The sequence below is a fragment of the Gallinula chloropus genome (assembly GCF_964237585.1).
Source record: "Gallinula chloropus genome assembly, chromosome: 17".
Classification (NCBI taxonomy): Eukaryota; Metazoa; Chordata; class Aves; order Gruiformes; family Rallidae; genus Gallinula; species Gallinula chloropus.
Window position 1 is genome coordinate 12,084,234 of NC_140102.1, and position 20,492 is coordinate 12,104,725.

The 20,492-nt window shown below is 44.6% G+C and overlaps 1 protein-coding gene across 1 annotated transcript; it reads right to left on the reverse strand.

Moving 5' to 3' along the window:
* Nucleotides 1-4,206: 4,206 nt before the first annotated feature.
* On the reverse strand, nt 4,207-19,183 carry TMEM233 (transmembrane protein 233; the record flags this gene model as incomplete). The annotated part of the gene is made up of 3 exons (XM_084272207.1): nt 4,207-4,487; nt 11,510-11,644; nt 18,995-19,183. The coding sequence occupies 3 exons, from the start codon at nt 19,181-19,183 to the stop codon at nt 4,476-4,478; spliced, it is 336 nt and encodes a 111-aa protein (XP_084128333.1). The 3' UTR covers nt 4,207-4,475.
* Nucleotides 19,184-20,492: the final 1,309 nt, after the last annotated feature.

Below are 20,492 nucleotides of genomic sequence, written 5' to 3' on the forward strand. Positions count from 1 at the left end.
TACTGGATTACCAGGGGTGAAGGTTTGGCAGTATGGACTGCCTCCTCCATGAACAACACCTTCTGCAATGGCTCCTGAACAGCTGTCAGGTAACCAGGATGCAGCTTGGCCCTGAATCAACCCATTGACTTTATTTAAATCTTACTTGCCTTGGGGAATCCAGGTCTTCAAACGCATCCTCTTGTGCATGTGTGTACACAGAATGCACACAAAGCAAAAACCGGCCAGTTGTCCCAGTCTCTCCCCTGCTGAAGCCAATCAGCACCAAAATCCATCTTAAAAAATTGTAGACAAAGTTAGGGGCCAGGTGAGGAAATGAGCCTAGAGCCAGATGCTTGCACTCCCTGCCAGCAGGTACATCTAGAGTGATTCTGAGAGTGATGGATACTGTGGCAGTAATCAGATACAACCTATGTCCAGCCTGAAAGGCAGAACACAGTTCACACTGTGAGCACATGCCCAAAGATACAGGAACAAAAGCAACAGTTTCTGGAGCCTCAAGACGTGCTGTTCATGGATTGTGGCTGCAGCCAACATAAACTGAAGAGCCAGGGCTGATCTTCAAGCTAAGAAGCTGCGAACTCCTGGCTGTGCCTGCAGGGAGGCACCCTAACAATTTCATTTCATATTGTTCCCTTGAGGTTTTTTTGCTGTGCAACCTGATGAAACACACCCCACATGTTTAAGAGTCTGGCTGACCCCCTTCATATGGCAGCAACAAAACTCCTCTTATATTTAGAAGCTGCCTTCTAGGGTTACATATCAAGATACATGCTCACTGCTGTTTTGCAGGAGGCAGCTGCCCTGGAAGAAGCGAAAGATGCTAACATGATCTAGGAGCTGAGGCCAGCAATTTCAAGTTTCCATCTGTCTCTGCCTGTAATAGAGGCAGGAAGGAAAAGAGAGCTGGACTTCAGGCAGGAGTTGGTGCCTTCAGCATGCAGAAGGGCTGCCTCAAAAAACAGAAGTCTTGAGCAGCTTTGTGGAAGGAAAAGGAAAGCAGGCTCTGGTCACCTGGCTAGGACACAGATGTTGAGTTGAAATATGTTTCACTGCTTTCCTTTTCATGCAGTGACATCATTCAGGGCATACAAATGCCTTCTTTTTTTCCACTAAGAAATTGTATACACAGAACAGTAATGGGCCAAATCCAAATCTAGATGAATGACAATGAAGAGCAGGTAATAACTGGAGACTGTAGTAGATAATTAAATTTATTTATATGCCCCTCAAAATATAAAGCAGGCACTAATTCCTCAGTCAGACAACTGCATTCTGCCTTTCACACCCATTCCTGTCACCAGGAGCCTTTCTGATTCGGGCAGTAAAATGTCATAGAATCATCAAATGTCCTGAGTCAGAAGGGACCCATAGAGAGCAGCAAGTCCAACTCCCAGCTCCACACTGGGCCAGCCAGGCAGAGCATGGGACTGAGTCCAGATGCTTCTTGACCTCAGCCCAGCTTGGTGTTGTGAACACTTCCCTAGGGAGCCTGTGCCACAGTGCCCAACCCTCCTCTCAGTAAAGAGCCTCTTCCTAATGTCATTTCACTTCTCTGTGTTTGACATCTCACTTTATATGGGTCTGTCACACCTACAACAAATGAGTTGGTTGTACAAAGACCATATTAATCCCCAGCACAAGCTGTGTTTGACTGCATTTCTCAAACATAGTTGAAAATTTATGTAAACATAAATAAATGAGGAGAACTGATATCAGTACATTAGTAAAGCAAAAATAAGATTACCTATGACATAGAAGCACTAAAGGACATTAGAAGAATTGCTGCATTTTCCTCCCTCTGTCACATTAAGTGGTTTAATATAAAGCCTTTATTTTTATACCAATCAATAGCACTGTAAGGTAGCAACATTTATCTTCAGAAGCACTGAAGACAGAATGGCTCAATTCTCAATTATATTAAGAGCAAGACTTCAAAGATATTTATGAGGCAGATGCAGGTTAGATTTCCAGTATGGTTTTCAAAAGCATCTGAACAAGGCAGGTGTCTAGCTCCTATCGATCCAAGTTCTTGTTAGGCACTTTCAGAAACATACTTCCAGTTGCCTATCCCCATCCTCTAGTACCCAGGTGACTCTGGAAATCTTCCTCCCCTCTCACAGCCCTAGCTGTGGTTTAGTTCACAGTGCTGGAGTTTATTAGTTTGCAGAAGGATGAAGCTTTCTGTACACACTTTGCTTTGCAGTATGCTGGTGTAGAGAACTATTACTGCAGCAATGCAATGGGGTTTGACACCAGCAGTTCAAGGTGGTGGAAATCTGACCTCTGACACCTGATGAGAGAGTTCTGGGGACCTCATTTGGCTGTTGTCCCCTCCCTCATGATAGGAAAGCCCTGAAGAGACTGTGAAGGGACCATTTTGAAGAGGTCTCAACACTCTTTCTGGATGCTATTTTGAACATGAAGCAAAGAGCCTGTACTTTGTTGATATTTTGAGCATTGATCTCTTGCAGCTTCTGAATGTGCTAGCTACAGTATGGACTGGCTGTATAGTGTTGTATAGGTCAGAAATACTGGTTTTGCTTTGATCCACTTTATTCTGAAACTGTCCAAGGAATTAGAAAAAGGGAGCTCATCCTTTAAAACTGAAGAAGCAGCAAAGCTTAGGAAAGACACTTCCCATATACCAGCATGGACGTGAATGAAAAGTCATTTTATTCCACTTCTCAACGACAGTTCTATCATACCTGATAATAAGGCAAGCTACTAAAAGTCCCACAAGACATATCAGACCATTGAAATAGTATTCAAAAACCAAGGAGGAGTTCACAGAACAGCCAATTCTTAGAATCACCAAAATCAGTGGCAAGATTCCCACGTGGACAAATTTCAGCAGTGTAAACACTGAAGGAACCAACTGATTTCACCAGTGTTCATGAAGTTTTATAGTGGTGTAATTAAGGATAGGTGATACATCACTGACTTCAATGAAAACCAGAATTTGGCAGAAAGAAAAGCAAAAAAGCACATTAAAAGTATAATATGAAGGCACAGAAAATACATGCTACTTCCAGGCATATGTTGTAAGAGGTAAAGGTTTCTGGGAGATTATTACTTTTTAATAGGTAGCTGTACTCCTGCCAGGCATGATTCCTTTCTCACTTGCACCTGCAAAACTCCCATGCATTTCTGGGTGGTTGGTCCAGTCTGATGTTGGTGCAAGGAGAGTAAGTTTAAGTTGGCATCACTTGCTTGAAGATGTAGGAACAATTAAAGCAAATGGAGCAACGATCACTGAAGCTGCAGCCATCTGTCTTAATGCTCACCAGAGCTTCCTCCTTTTAACATGGAATAGTTGAGTGACAACGTAAATATTCTTTCAAGCAGTTTTCAGCTAATAAAAACCAGCTGTCCCACCCTAAATTTTCATGGGGTAGCAAGAAACTGCAGTAATTTAGAAGCCAGGAATTCTCTAATCTATGGCTGTTACACTGAGTAAAATCTTAGGATCAGCAAGAGTGTCTGCAAGTCTGTAAGGGTACAAAAGTCTGTAACTGCATTGATATATAGACTACTCATTGCAAGATGAGGAGATGAACTAAACAAAGAGAGACACAAACAATGCAGAACACAATGAAACTCTGTGACTTGCTAGGAGAACAGTAACAAAGGGATGAAGAACATAATTTTAAAGAAGATCTTTTGTCAGTTAAAAAAATAGGAGCTTTTTACACATGTGAAGTTTCAAGAGGAAAATATGACCAGTGCAACTGTAACACAGGGCTGAAGCTAAGTCAAGAGAGTTCAACAATGAAGGATAACAAAAGAAAAACAAATCATTAAGAAAAATATGGATGCTATGGAAGAATAGTGTCTCTTAAAAAAAAATAATCAAGTGATTGGTATCGGTCCCAGTGGTTAAAAACCCAAGGTAAAGACCTAAGAGCTGAGGATGACAGAAGCAAGCAGCTACTGAGTCAGAGTGTACCCATGACATTACAAAATCACACAGCAGGATAAAAATCACAAACCCATCATTGAGTTATGTTGAGACTATTATAAAGTAATACAAAAACCTTAATGGCCTGATCCAAACCCCACTGGAGGCAACAGGAGTTCTTCTACTAGCTTCAGATCTTACATTGGGCACTATAAACAGTCTAGACATGTTGGCTTTGCCTGGCTGGGGTCAGCCAGGGAACATCATGGATCCAGCATACATTCCATGTAATTGAGAAAGAAAAGGGAGTTGTTAGGGCAAGGTCTTATTATACATCAGGGTAAAAGAGAAAATGCTGCTTTACACTGAGATTCCTTATAAATAAATAATGTTGAAAACCTGGTCACGCCATGCTGATTAACTAACTGGGCTATCAGTTCATTCGCCAGCTGCATGCCTCTGCAGGCTGTAGGGTCAGACCTAACAGCCTGGAATGAAGGGTTTCTCCTTCTCCTCTTCTTTTTCCCCTCCTGAGATTTACATGATGATATCCTCCCAAGTGCAGGCCGGGTCTTCAGATAGCATGCTGCAAGGACACAGAAATATGTATTTTTAAAGGAGGAAAAGACAGAGAGTTTGCCTTGTGAGTTTGAATTATTAATTCTACAGATCTAATGGATACATTACGCCACATTAGTGGCACTTGTTCTCTTAGACATCCCTCTAGATTAGCTGTTCAATAGAGCTCGGAATCAAAGAGCTAAGTTTCTAATGGCACTGGTCATCTGTCAATCTGAATTGAATTTTTAAACTGGGTTACCTGAATCAATGCAAGTTAGGATCTTCCATTGCTGGGAAATGGGCTCTTATTTGAAAAAGTTTCATGAGGTCAACAGCACCACTGCTTCTCCTTGAGGTGGTACATAAAACAGTGAGGCAAGAACAACACTCACAGCGCCAGACAACTTGGTAAATATGATGACAGCAATGGATGACAGATGTTTTAAAAGGACTGGGTAACCTCTCTTGTGCATTTGCATTAGGAGAGGAAACACCTGGGAAGTTCCCTCAAATTCTTGTGCTGGGGGTAAGTCTCAGACATTACCCATGGATCTACTGATCTCAGTGGCTTGATGCTGGAGTCTTCTTACAGAGAGATCTAAGACATGAGGCACTAAATAAATATATCCTGCAGGCAGCATTAACTCTTTTGTTAACTGTCTCTTGGATGCTACTCAGGACTCCAATAGGCAGAATCTGTTGTGGGGACATTTCCTCCATGCACAGATTAAACAACTAGACCAGAACTTTTAATGTGGTTTGGTAAGGAAAGGAGGCTGATATAATCACAGAATCATAGAATCACAAACTGGTCTGGGTTGGAAGGGACACCAAGGATCACAGAGCTCCAACCCCCCTGTCACAGGCAGGGACACCAACCTCCAGGGCTGGATCTACACAAGGTTGCCCAGGGCCCCCTCCAACCTGGCCTTGAACACGCCAAGGGATGGGGAACCCACCCCCTCTCTGGGCAGCCTGTTCCAGCCCCTCACCACTCTCTCTGGAAAGAACTTCCCCCTAATATCTAATCTAACCCTTCCCTCCTTCAGCTTCACTCCATCCCCCTTGTCCTGCCAGTCTCTGCCCTTTAACAAGCCGATTCCCCTCCTGTTTCTCTGCTGTCTTCAGGGACTGGAAGGCTGTAATGAGATCCCCCCACAGCCTTCTCTTCTCCAGGCTGACCCAGCCCAGCTCCTTCAGCCTCTCTTCATAGGGGAGGTGCTCCAGCCCTCTGATCATCCTCCTGACTCCTCTGAACCCTCTCCAACTGTTCCACATCTTTCTTCTATTGGGGCCCAGCTCTGGACACAGGACTCCAGATGGGGCCTCACGAGGGCAGAGCAGAGAGGGACAATTCCCTCCCTGTCCCTGCTGCCACCCCTCTCCTGATGGAGCCCAGGATACCATTGCCCTTCTGAGCTGCAGGAGCACACTGCTGGCTCATGTTAAGTTTCTCATCCATAATCACACTGCCTCTGTGCATCTGCATGGGTCTGCCTAGTACTCAGACTAGTTTGATAGACTTTAAACTCTCAACATTTTTACAAACCCAGTAAAGGGGAAGGGTATCAAGGGGAAATCATTGGCTGCAAAGGCATTTGTGAGCCTCAGGAAGGAGACAGCAGAGATATTAAGAATAATCTTGCATGCCTTTCCCCCATTAAAAAAAGAAAAATTAACTGTATGCATCTGTCTATCCCTGGTGCACAGACTAAATGTTTACTCCTTTTCCTTCTACTCACAGTTACCAACGTTGTGTTACTGCACATATGCTTGATTTAAGACCCTGCTGATTATGAAACAGTATAAGCTAGTACTTTCTGCACAGCCTGGCTGTGCCTCTTGTCTTCCTTTGAAGCCATGCTGACAGGTGGTATTTTTGTGACTTCCTTGGGGTGAATTTCTAGATCAAGTGAGATTAAAAGAGGGGTCAGAAGTTCACACTCCTCTATGGAAGCATGAAAATGTTGTAATGGTTTACATGAAATTCCAGAGTCACTGAACATGACTACCCTTCCCACATCAGTTACTACCAGAAGTTAATCCTATCCTGCCTGTGGCCCTGAGGTTCAAGATAAAAACAACCACCTTCTGATGTGAATGGAAAAACAGTCTTGGACACTGGTCAGTTGGCAGGAGTTTCTGGTGTTCCTCTCCTTCAGTATTTTGGCTACTGCCATACCAACACTGCTGCTCAGTCAGAGCTGTACAGAAAAGCTTGTGTCTTTACTTCCTTCTAACACCTCTCACTAGGTCTCTACAGTTCTACCTGACTTGCTCCTGCCTGCCTAGACTGCAGAGAGCTACTAGAGAGGTGCACAAAAGACACAGGCTTTATATGACATACTTTGTAGTTCAACTGGGAAGCAAAACTCCTGTGAGCTCTAGCCTTGCCCTAAGCAGCATTGTCAAGTGTCACTCAGACACAGTGATACAGATACAGTGTGTGCTGTACAAAGCTGCATATTGTTCAGCCTAATAACAGGCTATGCAGCAAACCCAGAAATGGAACAAGAATGCATCATTCCCATGGTAGAATATGGGATGTTAACCCAGTTAAGAACAGGGTTTGGGATACCTGGGGTCTCCACTTAATAAAGGGCCTTCCAGCCCAGGATTGTGTCTCTCTGAATCTGCCAGTGGGACTCAAATGAAATCCGAAGACACCAAATACCTTGTGTTATCAAAAAGCAAAATATAACAGAATTTGGAATCTACTCAAAAAATCTGGAGGCTGCTCTTAAAACACAGATCATGAACCACTGGAGAACCCTCCTTCACTGGCACAGTATTAGCATTTGCTAATCAAAATCCTTAGGATGAGACAGGAAGGCTGACTCCACATCCATTCACACCAGTGGAAAGCCTAACAGACTTCAGGATGGAGCATATGAATAGTGGTAGTGGGCTAGAGCAAACAGCCATCTTTGCAGCATCCCATCTCTGCCAGTGACACATGACAAATGCCTGAAGAGACTGTGCAAGATAAAGCTAGGTCCATGGTGGTATTTCAACCCTTACTGCCTTCCATCTCTGGCAGTCTACAAACTTTGAGCCCAAGATTATACCTCCACCTTTGCATTTAAGTTTTTATTTTGTAACTTCACTTGTTGCTGTTTCAAATTTGTATTTTTGTATCTACAGCAACCAGGAAGAGCAATTCCCACAGCTGCATCATCACCTCCTTGTTGAAAGGTGCTTTCATCTGATGTCCCTTCATCTCATTCATAAGAGACAACAAATAATCACTCTTTATTTCACTGTCTTTAACTACTTATATCTTTCTTTCCCAAGCCAAAGAGACTGTGCCTATTATCTCTTTCCACATATCAAGTCTTTTTATACCTCACAGCCCTTCTCTTTGGTTTATTTGTTTTGTTTGTGTGTGTACCACATCTTTCTTAAGACAAGGACATCAGATGTAGAGGCAGGATTCAGGATGTGGCTCACAGCATAGTGTCACCTGTCATTAGGTATCTGCACTGACTCTAACCAGGCACATGACAGCAGGTTAAGGCCACATGCCTGCTATGGCACACAGCTCCACGCTGTTTCAGTTCATAGTGGTCTCTCTGTGATCTCTCTTTATGGAAGACAAGTGTTTCCCTTTTCTCACTGCAGTTTGTGATGAACAATATGCCCCTGAGAGCACATATGCAGGGCTGGACTCAGTGGTGACACTAATACTGGTTTAAGGTACATCTGAGCAAGCAGTGGAAGTGTAATTCAGCATGCAGGACTGGCAAGGCAGGAGCTGGCAGTAAGAGCTACAGACTGGAGTAAGGATCATTCTGGCCAAGTGTGGAATGGGCAACAGCCCTGATTCAGCATATGCCACAGCTTCAGAGTCAGTGATTCCCCAGCATAACAAGGCCCACAACAGTTTACATTGATCAAGACCAATTAGTTTTATTGCTGGGCTGTAACTCCAGCAATGCAGTGGTGGCTTCCCCTTGCCTACATTCAGGGTCACAACTACAGAAGGAAGATCCCAAGTGTTGGGTGGGCTCTGTGTGTAAATACATATATACACACATATCACTGTATAGCTTAATGTATGTTTCCTAAAGATAACACGCCAGTGTTAAAGACAAATGATGCTCTCCAAGGCAGCTGTAGCCCTCACTTGGCTTAGCACCAAGGAAATCTTCAACATAACAAGTCAAAGCTGTTTCTTCCTTGCAGATGTAGGTGTTGGCTCCTGCTGTTCCTGTGCTACCATTACTCTGCAACTGAATAAACCAATGGAGGTGTGCAAGGAAGCCCAGGCTTCAGACCCCCTTTTTCTGAACAGTGAAAGGGTCTTCATCTTCCTGAGTCTACCAGTATTTTGGGAGATATAACTGGAATATAACATTACTGTGCAAAGCAGGAATTTCTTGCACCACTTCTCTCTGTTGCTTCTACCATTTCTACCCTCAATACCCTCGACTAGATGTTTTCTCCTAGATGAGGTATGTGGAGTACCAAGGGAACCCTCCTCAGCTCTGCTTAAAGCACAGGACTTAACCTCCTTCCTAAGAAGGAACACATGGTATGTTTAAGTACTGAAAAGCCAGAAGAGGACATGTAGGAACCAATGGATAAATTTGGATGGAAATTTTAATAACCCACATGGGTTTGGATGCTCAGGGGCTACGGAAATTCAGCAAGTTAGACACTGACTCCATTGAGCTGGTCTTCTAGAAATACCACTTATAGAGATGAAATCACTTTCCAATAGATGCTGAAGGAATCTAGGTCCAGACAGGAGTGTTCAAATCACGGTGGTTTCAATGACAGATACTTCAGAGTGCCAAAGCTTTTTAGCAATCAAGTTGTGAGTTTTCACAGAAGGAGACCCAGAAACTGTTGAAGACAGCAAGGGACTGTGCAACAGTGGTGGGGATAAGCCACAAGGCACTATCCCCAAAAATGCTGGTGCAGATGCCTGGTGTACCAGATGCCTTGACCCAGATGAAGCTTCAGAAGGAGGATGTTTGGCTGTCCAGGTTGCAGCTGCAGGGAGTTGGCTCACCCCAGGGCTGGGGTACTCATGGCCATTCTCTGGGAGCTGTACTCTGACTGAAATTCTTAGTCTCCAGGGAAAAGGGTGTCAGAAGGAGGTGAGCAGACTGCAGAGCATCAGGGTGTACAAACAGGAGACACACAGGATCTTCACAGAGACTTTGGAGAGGGAAATGTCTGAGCTCTACAAAGAAAAGAATGAACAACTAAAGGCTACACTTGAACAAGAACAGAAGGGAGATGATAGGGAAGGGCTGAAGTTCGTGATTTCTGACAGAAGATTCTTGACCTGCAGATCTGTATTTCCAGGATGTGTGTAGCCAAGCCCTGGGAGAAGGTGAGGAGTTGTTTTAAAGGAGACTTCAGAGCCAACTGAGCCTGAACCAAGTTTCTGCATAAAGAGGAAAAGTTGTGTAACAATTGATACAGATTCCTTCCTGCCAACCTGACTTGGATGTCTCATGTTTGTTGCTTTCTGAAGTGCAGACCTGGATATTGTGGAAGAACTCCTGAGGCTCATCCAGCCCTCAGACTCACTACACCCTGCATCTTTGATACTGTCAGCAGAACCATGGGTAGATCAGAATGAGCTACAAAATTTGTATCAGAGAGTTTAGGAATACTCAGTAACTGTGTCTGTGAGAAGCTCTAGCAGCCATGGGAGAACAGATGAAGTATTACCACAGATCTGAAATCACAGGATGGTAAAACAACAAGCTCTAGGGAGAGCTATGATATGGAAGGAGAATACAAGGGGGTCGTGTGCCCTGATTAATGTCAATGCTTCAGGTCAGTGCTGTCTGCCACTCCTCATGCTGCCCTCCTCTCCTCCTCCTTAAAAAAACCTACTGAGCTGCTATGGTGGTCTGAGAAATGATGAGTAAGGTGGTAGAAGCGAATGTACTGCTGCTGTCAATTACAAAACTTGGCACGCCCAGCCTGAACTGACTTGGTTTTAAATCTGAGGGCTGAACAAACTGAACACAAGCTGAAGCAAAGAGAGATTCAAGCCTGCAAAATGCATGGGAAATTAATAAATATACAGTTAGCTTTTGATTCTGTGGCACCACCCACTAACAGCCTGTGGAAAGAGACCCAACCTCCACCAACTTCCCTGCAGTTCAATACAGCTTACTTCAAGTTTTTGTCTAAAAATGTTGTACATGTTTAACCAACCATTCCACTTCCCCACAGACATCTGCATTTCAGTAGGGGATGAGGTGATCTCTGTTTATAGCTTATACATCAGTTTTTCTAGTGCACTGAAAGGGTCTCCGGCCAAAACAGCCAATAATAAATTGACTTAAATTAGGTATTTTAATGGCAAGGGCACAATACTATGGAGAAAAGAACTTGCATAATCTGAAGAAAGGATACAAACAGCCTAAATACTTTTGTCCTTTTTTTCCAAATAAACCTATAATCCACCTGGGTAACCACTGTGTACATAGAGATTTATTTGTGGAGCTTCTTTGCTATCATTCTTGGTGTACAAAGGCAGGTCTGTTACACTGTGCTGAGAGTGAACAATCTCCTCCCACAGCAAGCCAAGGCAAAACTACATTTGTGGTCACCTTTGATATAGTTATGATCCCCTTAATATCAAACAGTAAAATAGTAACTGTCATCTCCTTGCAAAGTTAAAAGACACATTGGGCAGATTATGAGACTGAGAATTAGCATCTGGGGACTCTATTACCTGAAAGCTAAGGAGCTCTAGGCATTTGCCATGCAGATGGTGAAACAGAGGGGCAGAAAAGAGGTTATAAAAGCAGCTGTCCTAAAGTGGAAAAATCTATGGAAGCTGCAAGAGTTCCTAGAAAACCCACTGCTGCTAGGGCACAGTTGTTTGATTTACCCACAGACAACAGGATTTTCTACATTGCAAAGTAAGAAATGGTAAAAATTGCTCTTCAGAAGCCATGCATGCCTCTCAATTTTAACATTATTAGATAGTTCTGGCAATCTTTCTTTAATTTCTTATTCTAGAGCATGTGCAGGGAGAACTGCTTGCACTGGAACCCGTAGCTTGTTGCTTACCGTTGTGAAATGAACTACGCAATAGATCCCAATGATGACAAGGCCAATGATAATCGATGCAACAGCAACCCAGAGCGCATTGCGACCCAGCCTTTTTGACCCTTCTATATCTCCTTGGTTATAACTGTTTAGAGCCTGTAGAAGAGAAACAGAGAGTTTGTGACTCTTTTGAACAGACACCCATACACAACCCAGCGTGACGGCTTCGAACTAAGTTCTCTGCACATGGGGTCCTGTAGAAAGGGCTTCAGAAAAGGGTGATTTGCTTGGGGAAAATAAACCTCCATTGCCAACAGTCCAAGGTAGGCAGGGAACCCTGTTCCCTGTTCCACTTGTTTTCAGCATATTTCATTGCAACTACAGCTCTTACCATCAGCGGTGAGGCTACATTCATGTGATGTGTTTTCTTGTACACACCAGCATGGGAGCTGTCAAATCAACTCTAATCCACCCACTTGCATATATCAGTGGCTTTTATATCTGGAAATATTTTTGCAGTACATATGAACTGTTAGTTAGCCACTTCACTAGCAGTAAAATAAACTCTTAGGCTTTCTAAGACCATAAGCATGAAAAGGAACACAAATAGGCTGCATTTTTTACAGAAAGCCCCAGGAAAACGTATTTTTTTAAAAAAAGCTTACTCATTTCCTATTTTTTTCCAATGTTTTGCTTTTCAACAAGTTTGAAGAATTAATAGGGAGTTTTCTGGTGGTGGAAGAAGCAAAACAAACCAAAGCAATGCGTGGATCAACTGAACAAAACACCTGAGTGCCATCTTCAGGGTACAGAAATTCTGTCCCTTTGCATCTTTGGAACGCCCTGGAAAGCATTACCATAGACATGCTGAGGTATGCATCAGATCCATAGGTATTATCTCAACAGACCTGAGTTCATCTCCATCCATCCATGATTTAGTAGATACTTTATATTCACGCATGCAGAGATTGCAAGGTGTTGGGACCACTGATCTTCTAGTCTTTTGTGAGACAGACTGTAGGATTTTCTGAATTAATTTTTGGTTTAAGACTGCTATGGTTTTAAAAGATTCAGTGAAGGACAAAGAAGTATTTCTAGTACATGAGTCTAAGATAGTTTTTAGTAACTTTTTTCCCCAAAAATAAGATGCTATCAAAGAATTTTTAAAAACAATGTTGTTACTGGGAATTATTTTGAAAGATTGGGAGACCTTGAGTTCCTAAACTGTGACACTGAGTCCAGATTTCTTTATCAGAGTGCACTATGGAACTATCTCAGCACACTTCCTCAGGGAGTCTGGTTAGTCATAAACTGTTCTTTAGTATCTTTAGTATTCCAGGAAGTATCCCAGAAATGGGAGATGCAGGGGGAGAAATACAGGGACCTGATCAAATGAACTGTTCTGTGGACTAAATGAGTGAGTCTGTCTTCTGAAAATGACTGCATGAGGTATCACCAAGGGCTATCAGGAAAGTGCCTTAGGTGTAAGTTGCTCTTTGCAGCAACGATCCAATAACAGCTAATTCAACAAAGACCTGGGACTGTGGAGAGCAGGAAAGGAATCCACTTCAGATGATGCTGAGCGTTGTTGCAGAGCCTCTTTTCCCCGAGCGGAGAAATAATGAGGGGCATTTCCTGCACATGTTCTGTCGATTAGTGAGCACGGAGAAGTTAATGGGCTACAGCTATCCCTGGTGTTAGTGCTGCAGTAAAATCAGTTGTGCCAAGACAGTCCCAAAGCAATGAAGCCTGTATTCCTAGAATTGCATCTCAAGGATAAGTGCAAGTGCTTATTCTCTGGTGTCTAAGAAAGGCTGAGCTGCTGATGCACTCTTGCCCTTAAAGGGAGCACTGATACATTTCTTCTCTTCCTGGCAGCCTACGTGCCTAAACATTTCTCTATTTTATTCCCCTAAAGAATATTGCTAATACCTCTGTTCTGCTGTCAAATTTCATTGAGGTTGGCTAGTGGACAGAAAGGATATAATGGGAAAAGAAGGAAGAGGTGGAAACGCAAGGCGGACACAAACACACAGTCAAATAGGATGATGTCACCTCTGATAGTCCTGTTACAAAGGGTGGCTGGCACAGCTCCTCTCACCTAAGTTACTCTACTGTTTTCAGCAGTCCTGTCTACAGAAGAGCTTTCCTAGCTCTTCTCAAAATACACTTGGGAAGGTCAATAAAAGGAGTATCAGGAGAAACATAGTTTGGCTTGGTCTTGAGCAGGCTGACTTCTCCTGCCTCCATCAGCAACAATGAATGGGGCTGTGGCTACATGGAGAAACTGAGAGAGGCATCACCGACACCCCAGTCCTGACTTTGTTCTCTCCACCCAAAGGATTCACTTTCCATGACACCCAGAGATGCTCTAAACTCAGTTCCCCCTACATGTGGTCTTAAGTCTGAGAGGGTTGTAAGCGAGACATGGAAGCACCAGCTTGCAGTTCTGTGTATTCTTACTATTTACTTAGGAAGCCTGGAGAACATCCATGTAATTTATGCAGATACAGCATAAATAATTCAGCCTGTGCACTTCAATAAATAATGTCATTTTAATGCAAATTCACGATGAAGAGGAAGAAAGCAGCATTAATGGTAAAGAGGCGGATTTGGGAGAGACAGGGAGGAGACAAAAGTTTTTTTTTTATTAAGAGGCTTAATTAAATGGCATAATTTAGCATTCAAGAAAAAGGTAAGAGGTTTGGTGGAGTGTTTGGGAGTCTGGTGCAAAGCTCTCTGAAATGTATTTACTTCTGTCTGTTTCAAAGGGCCCTTGGATCAAGCTTCCAGTTTCCAATGTTAGACACAGAGAACATTAACTTTAAAGCCTTAAATGTTACATCTGATTATTTCCAAGCACTAGGCAATATATACAGAATACAGCATCTGCTTGTGGCATGTGGTCTGTCCAACTTTATACACAAATTTCGGCCCTTTTCAACCTAATATCACATGATTTCTCAGGTTTCTGCTGTGTCTCTCACTATGAAGTAATAAACTAAATTAAAGCCACCGTCCTGCAGCTGCTTATTTACTTGAGCAATCTTGGTGAGTTCACCAGGTTCACACACATCTATTTATAAAAGATATTCTCAGTTAAACAATGAAGCAGCCTAACCTCATATGAACAGAAATTTGCTGAGTTAGTTACAAACTATGAATCACTTGTAACGTTCCACATTCCCAGAGCACCACTCTGCAACAGCAGAAAGAATACTGAATTACTTCAGAAATCTTCCTCTACATCTCTTACAGATCTGGGCAGACCAAACTAATGTTCTCTGATCAACATTTTCTAGGCTTTCCAGGAGCCAGGCTGTAGCAAACCTTATTTGGCTGTGCCTGGAAATGAGACACTCTCTAGTTCAGAGCAAAGGGAGAACGAGCCAGTACAGCTCCTCTCTGTGAACAACTTTACAGGGAGGGAGAGAGAAGAGGGGGGGACTTTGGGAACTATTCAGAACCAGGCTTGATCTCTGCATTTTGGGCAGATGATGAGCAGGACACAATGAAAGGGGATTCTGCTCTGCAGGCTGTATAGCAGCATGCAAACAAATGCTGGACTTCCATGTCTCTGGGGACAGGTTGAAAATGGTGTTGCAGAAGAAACGTGTACCTACTTGCAAAGGTAAGGGCCATGCAAAAATGCTGAACAACAGCTACTGAGCCTTGTTGATTAATATTCCTGAGGTAGGTACAGGCTGTCCTGTATGCTATTAGAAGTCCAGATACCTACAAGCCACTTTAAAAAAAACAACTGTATAAATATAAACCTTCTAAGTGAAGAGAAGTATGGCTCTACAGGAATACTGGTCAGTACACTGGTCATTGACCTGAACAAAGCCAACACACTGTATGTGGCTTGTTAGGATCCCAATTAGAAGAGGCCAGACCCTCAGAAAGCAAGATCCACCCTTTGCTGTCCCATGACTTTTACCACCCTCCTGCTTGTTGTCTCTGCTTAGGGAAACTAATACACACACAAGGCATCTGAATCCAAGGGAAACAAATCATAGAATGGCTTGGGTCAGAAGGGACCTTAAAGATCATCCAGTGCCAGCCCTGCCACCTGCCCAAAGCCCCATCCAACCTGGCCAGGTTCTGTCAGGTTCTTCTTAATATCCAATCTAAATCTTCTTCTTCTTAATATCCAATTTATTGGATTTCTCCTTAATATCCAATCTAAATCTTCCCTCCTTCATCTTAAAGACACCACTCCTTCTCCTGTCACTCCCTTCCCTTGTAACTAGCCCCTCTCCAGCTTTCCTGCAGGCCCTTTAGGTGCTGTAAGGCTCTGTAAGGTCTCCCCAGAGCCTCCTCTTCTCCAAGCTTCTCTTCATAGAAGAGGTGCAGTCAAAACACTTGTTACTACCAGAGACAGATGAGACAAGATTGTCACAGCTTGACCACATATGGTGTTTGAAAGATGCAAATGATTAAACAGAAATGTATCAACATAAAGAAGGAGTTAGGAGCAAACAATCAGGGAAGAAATAGGTTTTGAGAGACAGTTTTGAAATGGTTACAAATCTCTGGCCCTGTGGAATTAGATGACTAGTCTGACATACAGACAACTGAAGGTGCTGCACTGAGAAAGGCCAACAAAGTTCGTTCAACTATCAGACCTCAGTGCTGGTATTAGAAATATCTCACTGATTAATTTTTCAGTGTTGTCCCATAGCCTGTCTCCTGTCTCCATGAGTCAGATAAATCAGACCACCTGAGCCATCTCTCAAATACAACTGCCAGTTCACTGCCAGCTAAGTGTTCTTTGGGGTCACAACAGGGGGAAGACATGACTGCAGATGAGGAGTCAAAGAGCTCAGTGATACACTGCCTGGCTACAGCCTTGTGCCAGAGAAGCCTCTGCTGTCACATGAGCCTCCTGACTTGGTACCTGCACCCCACACTCCTGCCCTGATGCCAGTGGTCTCACCTGTATGAGAAAGAATAAGGAAAGCCTGAATGAGGCATGTCTGGGGTTGAGTGACCCAACTAACTGTAGAGCAACACAACGTAGCTGCTGGAAGCCATGGGAAGCAGGAGAACTGATGGCATCCAGCTGGGACTGCAGAAGAGTATTGAGGAGAACAGGAATCCTACAGCCAGGAGTCCTGGCCAGGACCCTGGGGAAAACAGATGTCCATTTGCTAAAGCTGCCAAGCAGCCCTCACACCTGCAAGTGACCAGCAACCAGTTTGAGGAGGGTTGTTGCTGTAATGCCAATGTATCAACACATTGATGATGTCAAGTGTCTGTTCTACAGGCCCTCCTCTCACCCCTGGTAGAAGAAACAGATTTCTTTCAGAAAGGAGGTAAAGAACAAGGAAAGGTTATTATCACAAAAGGGAGAACTTGGGAGAGGTTGATTCTAAAAATATAGTCAAGGAGGTAAGATCTGAAATGGTAAGGTTTGTGCCCTCAAAGGTGAGAAAAAAGTGAGGAAACCAGTGTTGGAGCTGTAAATGGGGCAGCTGAAGAGACTGAAGACAAAGCTGTCATTTATTCAGGGGGCTGTTAGAGCCCAGACTCTAAAAGTAGAGTGAAAACATTGCCTGAATTGAGAACACTTAAGGAGGACATGAAAGAGACAAACAGGGTGCTGAACCATGCCACTCTAGAAGCCAACAGGACTTTTCCTTCCAGGCCCATTCTAAGAAGAAGAAACTTATAAAGAACTCTACTTTCATGGGTCTTTATCTCTTCTGATACAAGACCTCAGGCAGGCTCTGCAGACTATAAAGGTAACTTCTGTAAGAAAATAGAATAGCCCACTCTGGTATCTCAGGATTAACCCTTAACATCTCTAGGATGGGAAAGAGAGGGAGGATGTAGATCCCAGCAGAAGTGGAAATAAACCCAGTATAGATCCAAACACAGAACTTGGGAATTGAGATTAATGGAGCAGTCAAGGTTGCAGCTCTAAAAGGCAGGGAAATCAGGCTGTGACAAAGAAGTTGGACATGTTCTCCTCATGGAAAAAGATGGGTTTTAAGTAAGAGTGATGCTGAAACAGAAGACACTTACATACAGTAGAGGTTACTGGCTTGACTTTTGTTTCTCCCCTTTAAGGGAGTGGGCAGCTGAGACCTGCACAGACTGTTTAGCATTCAGGAAGTGCTCTTCCCACCCTGGTTTCCACATATCCCCTGGTGACAGTTACTTAAGCCTGACTCCAAAAGCCTGCATGAACTTCAACTAGGGTGTGGGTGGAGATTTCTCCATATGGGGTGCAAAAATCTTTGGAGGCCAAATTCTGTCCTTGACAGTTAACTTCTGTGCAGCCCTAGTGCTTTGGTGAAAGTACTGTCACAGTGAACAGATGCTCCCAGCCCCAGATCATCAGCTCCCATTACTTTATATAGCACCCTAACTGTCCACAGACAGAAAGGATGCTAGGTACTAGCAGAAACAAATCTCATATCAAGGAAAGGAGGGTATTGTATAGTGAAGTTAACAATAACAAAAAAAAAAGCCATATAGAAAAAATAAAACAATGGCTAATACTTATCTGGACAAAAAAAGGTTGTGAGGATGGCTTTAGAATAGCTCCTTCAAATAATTTTCAAGCTTAAGCATGTATCCCAATATTTAGGTGTAATTTCTGATCAATCCTCATTTTAAGAGTATGCTTTAGCATATTTTAAACATAGATAATTATACTTAAATGCAAACAAGAAACAACTGTATTTTCACTTACCTTCCCAGCTTGGCTGTCAGAGAAAAGGATGAAAATACATAACATGTTTTAAACCCTTTTCAGCTCCTAAACAACAGAAATACATTGCAGTATTACTGATTACACTGATCAGGTATCCTATTAGAAAAATCTGGGTCTGACTCTGCAACTTTTAACTCAAAGAAGATCCTGTTCTAACAATCCCTTTGAAGTTAATAGGATTGCTGGGTTGTTAAAGACTATGTAAACCAATTAGGGCTTGCAGGAGTAAGGCTGTTCTCTCAATATACTCGATAATTTTAAGGGGTTTTTCCCAATAACCTACGATGGTCATTGCTGTGTTCGTTATTCTAGCACACAGCACCAAGGCTAAAGAACCTGTTCACAGGAGAAATAGCACTTTTATTTTATTAGCTGAAGTCGAAACCACATCTGTTCCTTTGGCAACCTGGTTTCTGCCCCCCGGGTGCCAGTTGCACACACAGACACTACGGGTAATTCAGCCTGGAAGTTAGTTCATGTCCCCAGTCCCGTTCACTGGGCTAAGCCTCCCTCCCTTACAGAGCCCGACACTGAAAACTTGGTTTGAACTGCCTGCTGCTCCACGTTCTCTATCTGCTGCTGGGACAGCCGCTGATGCTCCCAGCCGCACTGCCGCGCCGAACTGTGTCCACGCACACTACTGACCACTGGATAAACAGGGGCTCGTTACCCTAAGGGGCTTCGCTCCCGCCGCTCCCGGGCGGCTCCGGAGAGCGAGAGGTCTCCCCGCCAAACAGCCCCAAGGCGCAGGTGGCTTGGGCACCCGGCGGGGTACTACTCACCATGACGGCGAAGACGAAGGCGACGATGTTGACGGGATAGGCGGGACAGAAGCAGGCGAGGATGCTGAGGAGCAGGTAGTTCTTGGGCCGCGGCTGCGGCGGCCCGTCGGGCAGCTCATCCTCGATGTTGGTCTCGGGGCTGTTCTCCAGAGCCCTCTTGATGTCGACACCGGCGGGGAGCGCGGACATGGGGCTGCGGTGCGGCGGGCGGGCGGCTCTGACAGCCCAGCGCCGCGCACCGGGCAGGCGGGACCCCGCCGCGGCGCCGAGCCAAGGGAGCCGCCCGGCGCGGCGCCTCCCCGGGACGGGCGCCCGGCAGCGCTGCGGGGCGGGGGCGGGGGCTGCCCGCCGACAGCGCGGGATCTTTTAACCCGCGAGTAGTCCACGGGAGGAATCGGAACAACGGCAACCGAACGAATGCCGTCGGGGGGTTCCAGCACCGGGACACGGCTGCGCCCGGCCGGAGACGGGCGGGGGCTCCCCGGGCTATCCCCGTGCGGCCACCCGCTGCTGTCACCGCTGTCACCGCGGGGTCCGGAGCCAGCTGGCCTTCGGCTGCTCTTTGCCAAAAGTTTTTAACTGTTTGCAGTTCAACAACTTCAACTGAGTTTGCATTATCCCTGGGGAGAACGTCACTGGGCTCTGAAACTCTTCAGTTCCTCGTGTCCCTGAGCTCCGTCAGCAAGGGGCACAGGCTGCAGGGGCATTCCAGAGAACCACCGCAGTTGGACAAGTCCCTTTAGATCAGCACGTCCAACCATCGCCCTAACCTGCCCAAACCACCACTAAAACATGTCCTTTGGTCATAGAATCATAGAATCACGGAATCACAGGGGTTGGAAGGGACCTCGAGAGCCCATCGGGTCCAACCCCCCTGCCAAAGCAGCTCCCCAGCTCATATTGCACAGGGCAGCGTCCAGACGGGGCTGGAATCTCTCCAGAGATGGAGACTCCACACCCCCTGGGCAGCCTGTCCCAGGGCTCCCTCACCCTCCCAGGGGAAAAGTTCTTCCCCATGTTGGTGTGGAACTTCCTGTGCTCCAACTTGCAGCCATTGCCCCTTGTCCTGTCCCCACAGACACTGAAAAGGGGCTGGCCATTTCCCCCTGCATCCCATACTTAAGATATTTATAAACATTCATAAGGTCCCCCCTTAGTCTTCTTTTCCCCAGGCTGAACAGCCCCAGCTCACTCAGCCTTTCCTCATAGGGGAGATGCTCCAGGCTTGAATATGTCATCTCCTAATGCCAGTGGTTTGTTAAATTTAGCAAACCCCTGAAAGATTAGCAGAGAATAACTAACTTAATGCTCAGGCCCAGAGTATTTTGTCCAGTTTTTAGCATTTTGAAGATAACACCTTTAAGCTGAAACCCACTTTGAGGGATGCAGGAAGGGGAGCAAGGAAATTATTATTTCCAATATCTACTGTATAGGGAGAAAAATTAAAACAGACAAATCACAAAACAGTTTCTAAACTGGTGAGGCAATTCTGACAACC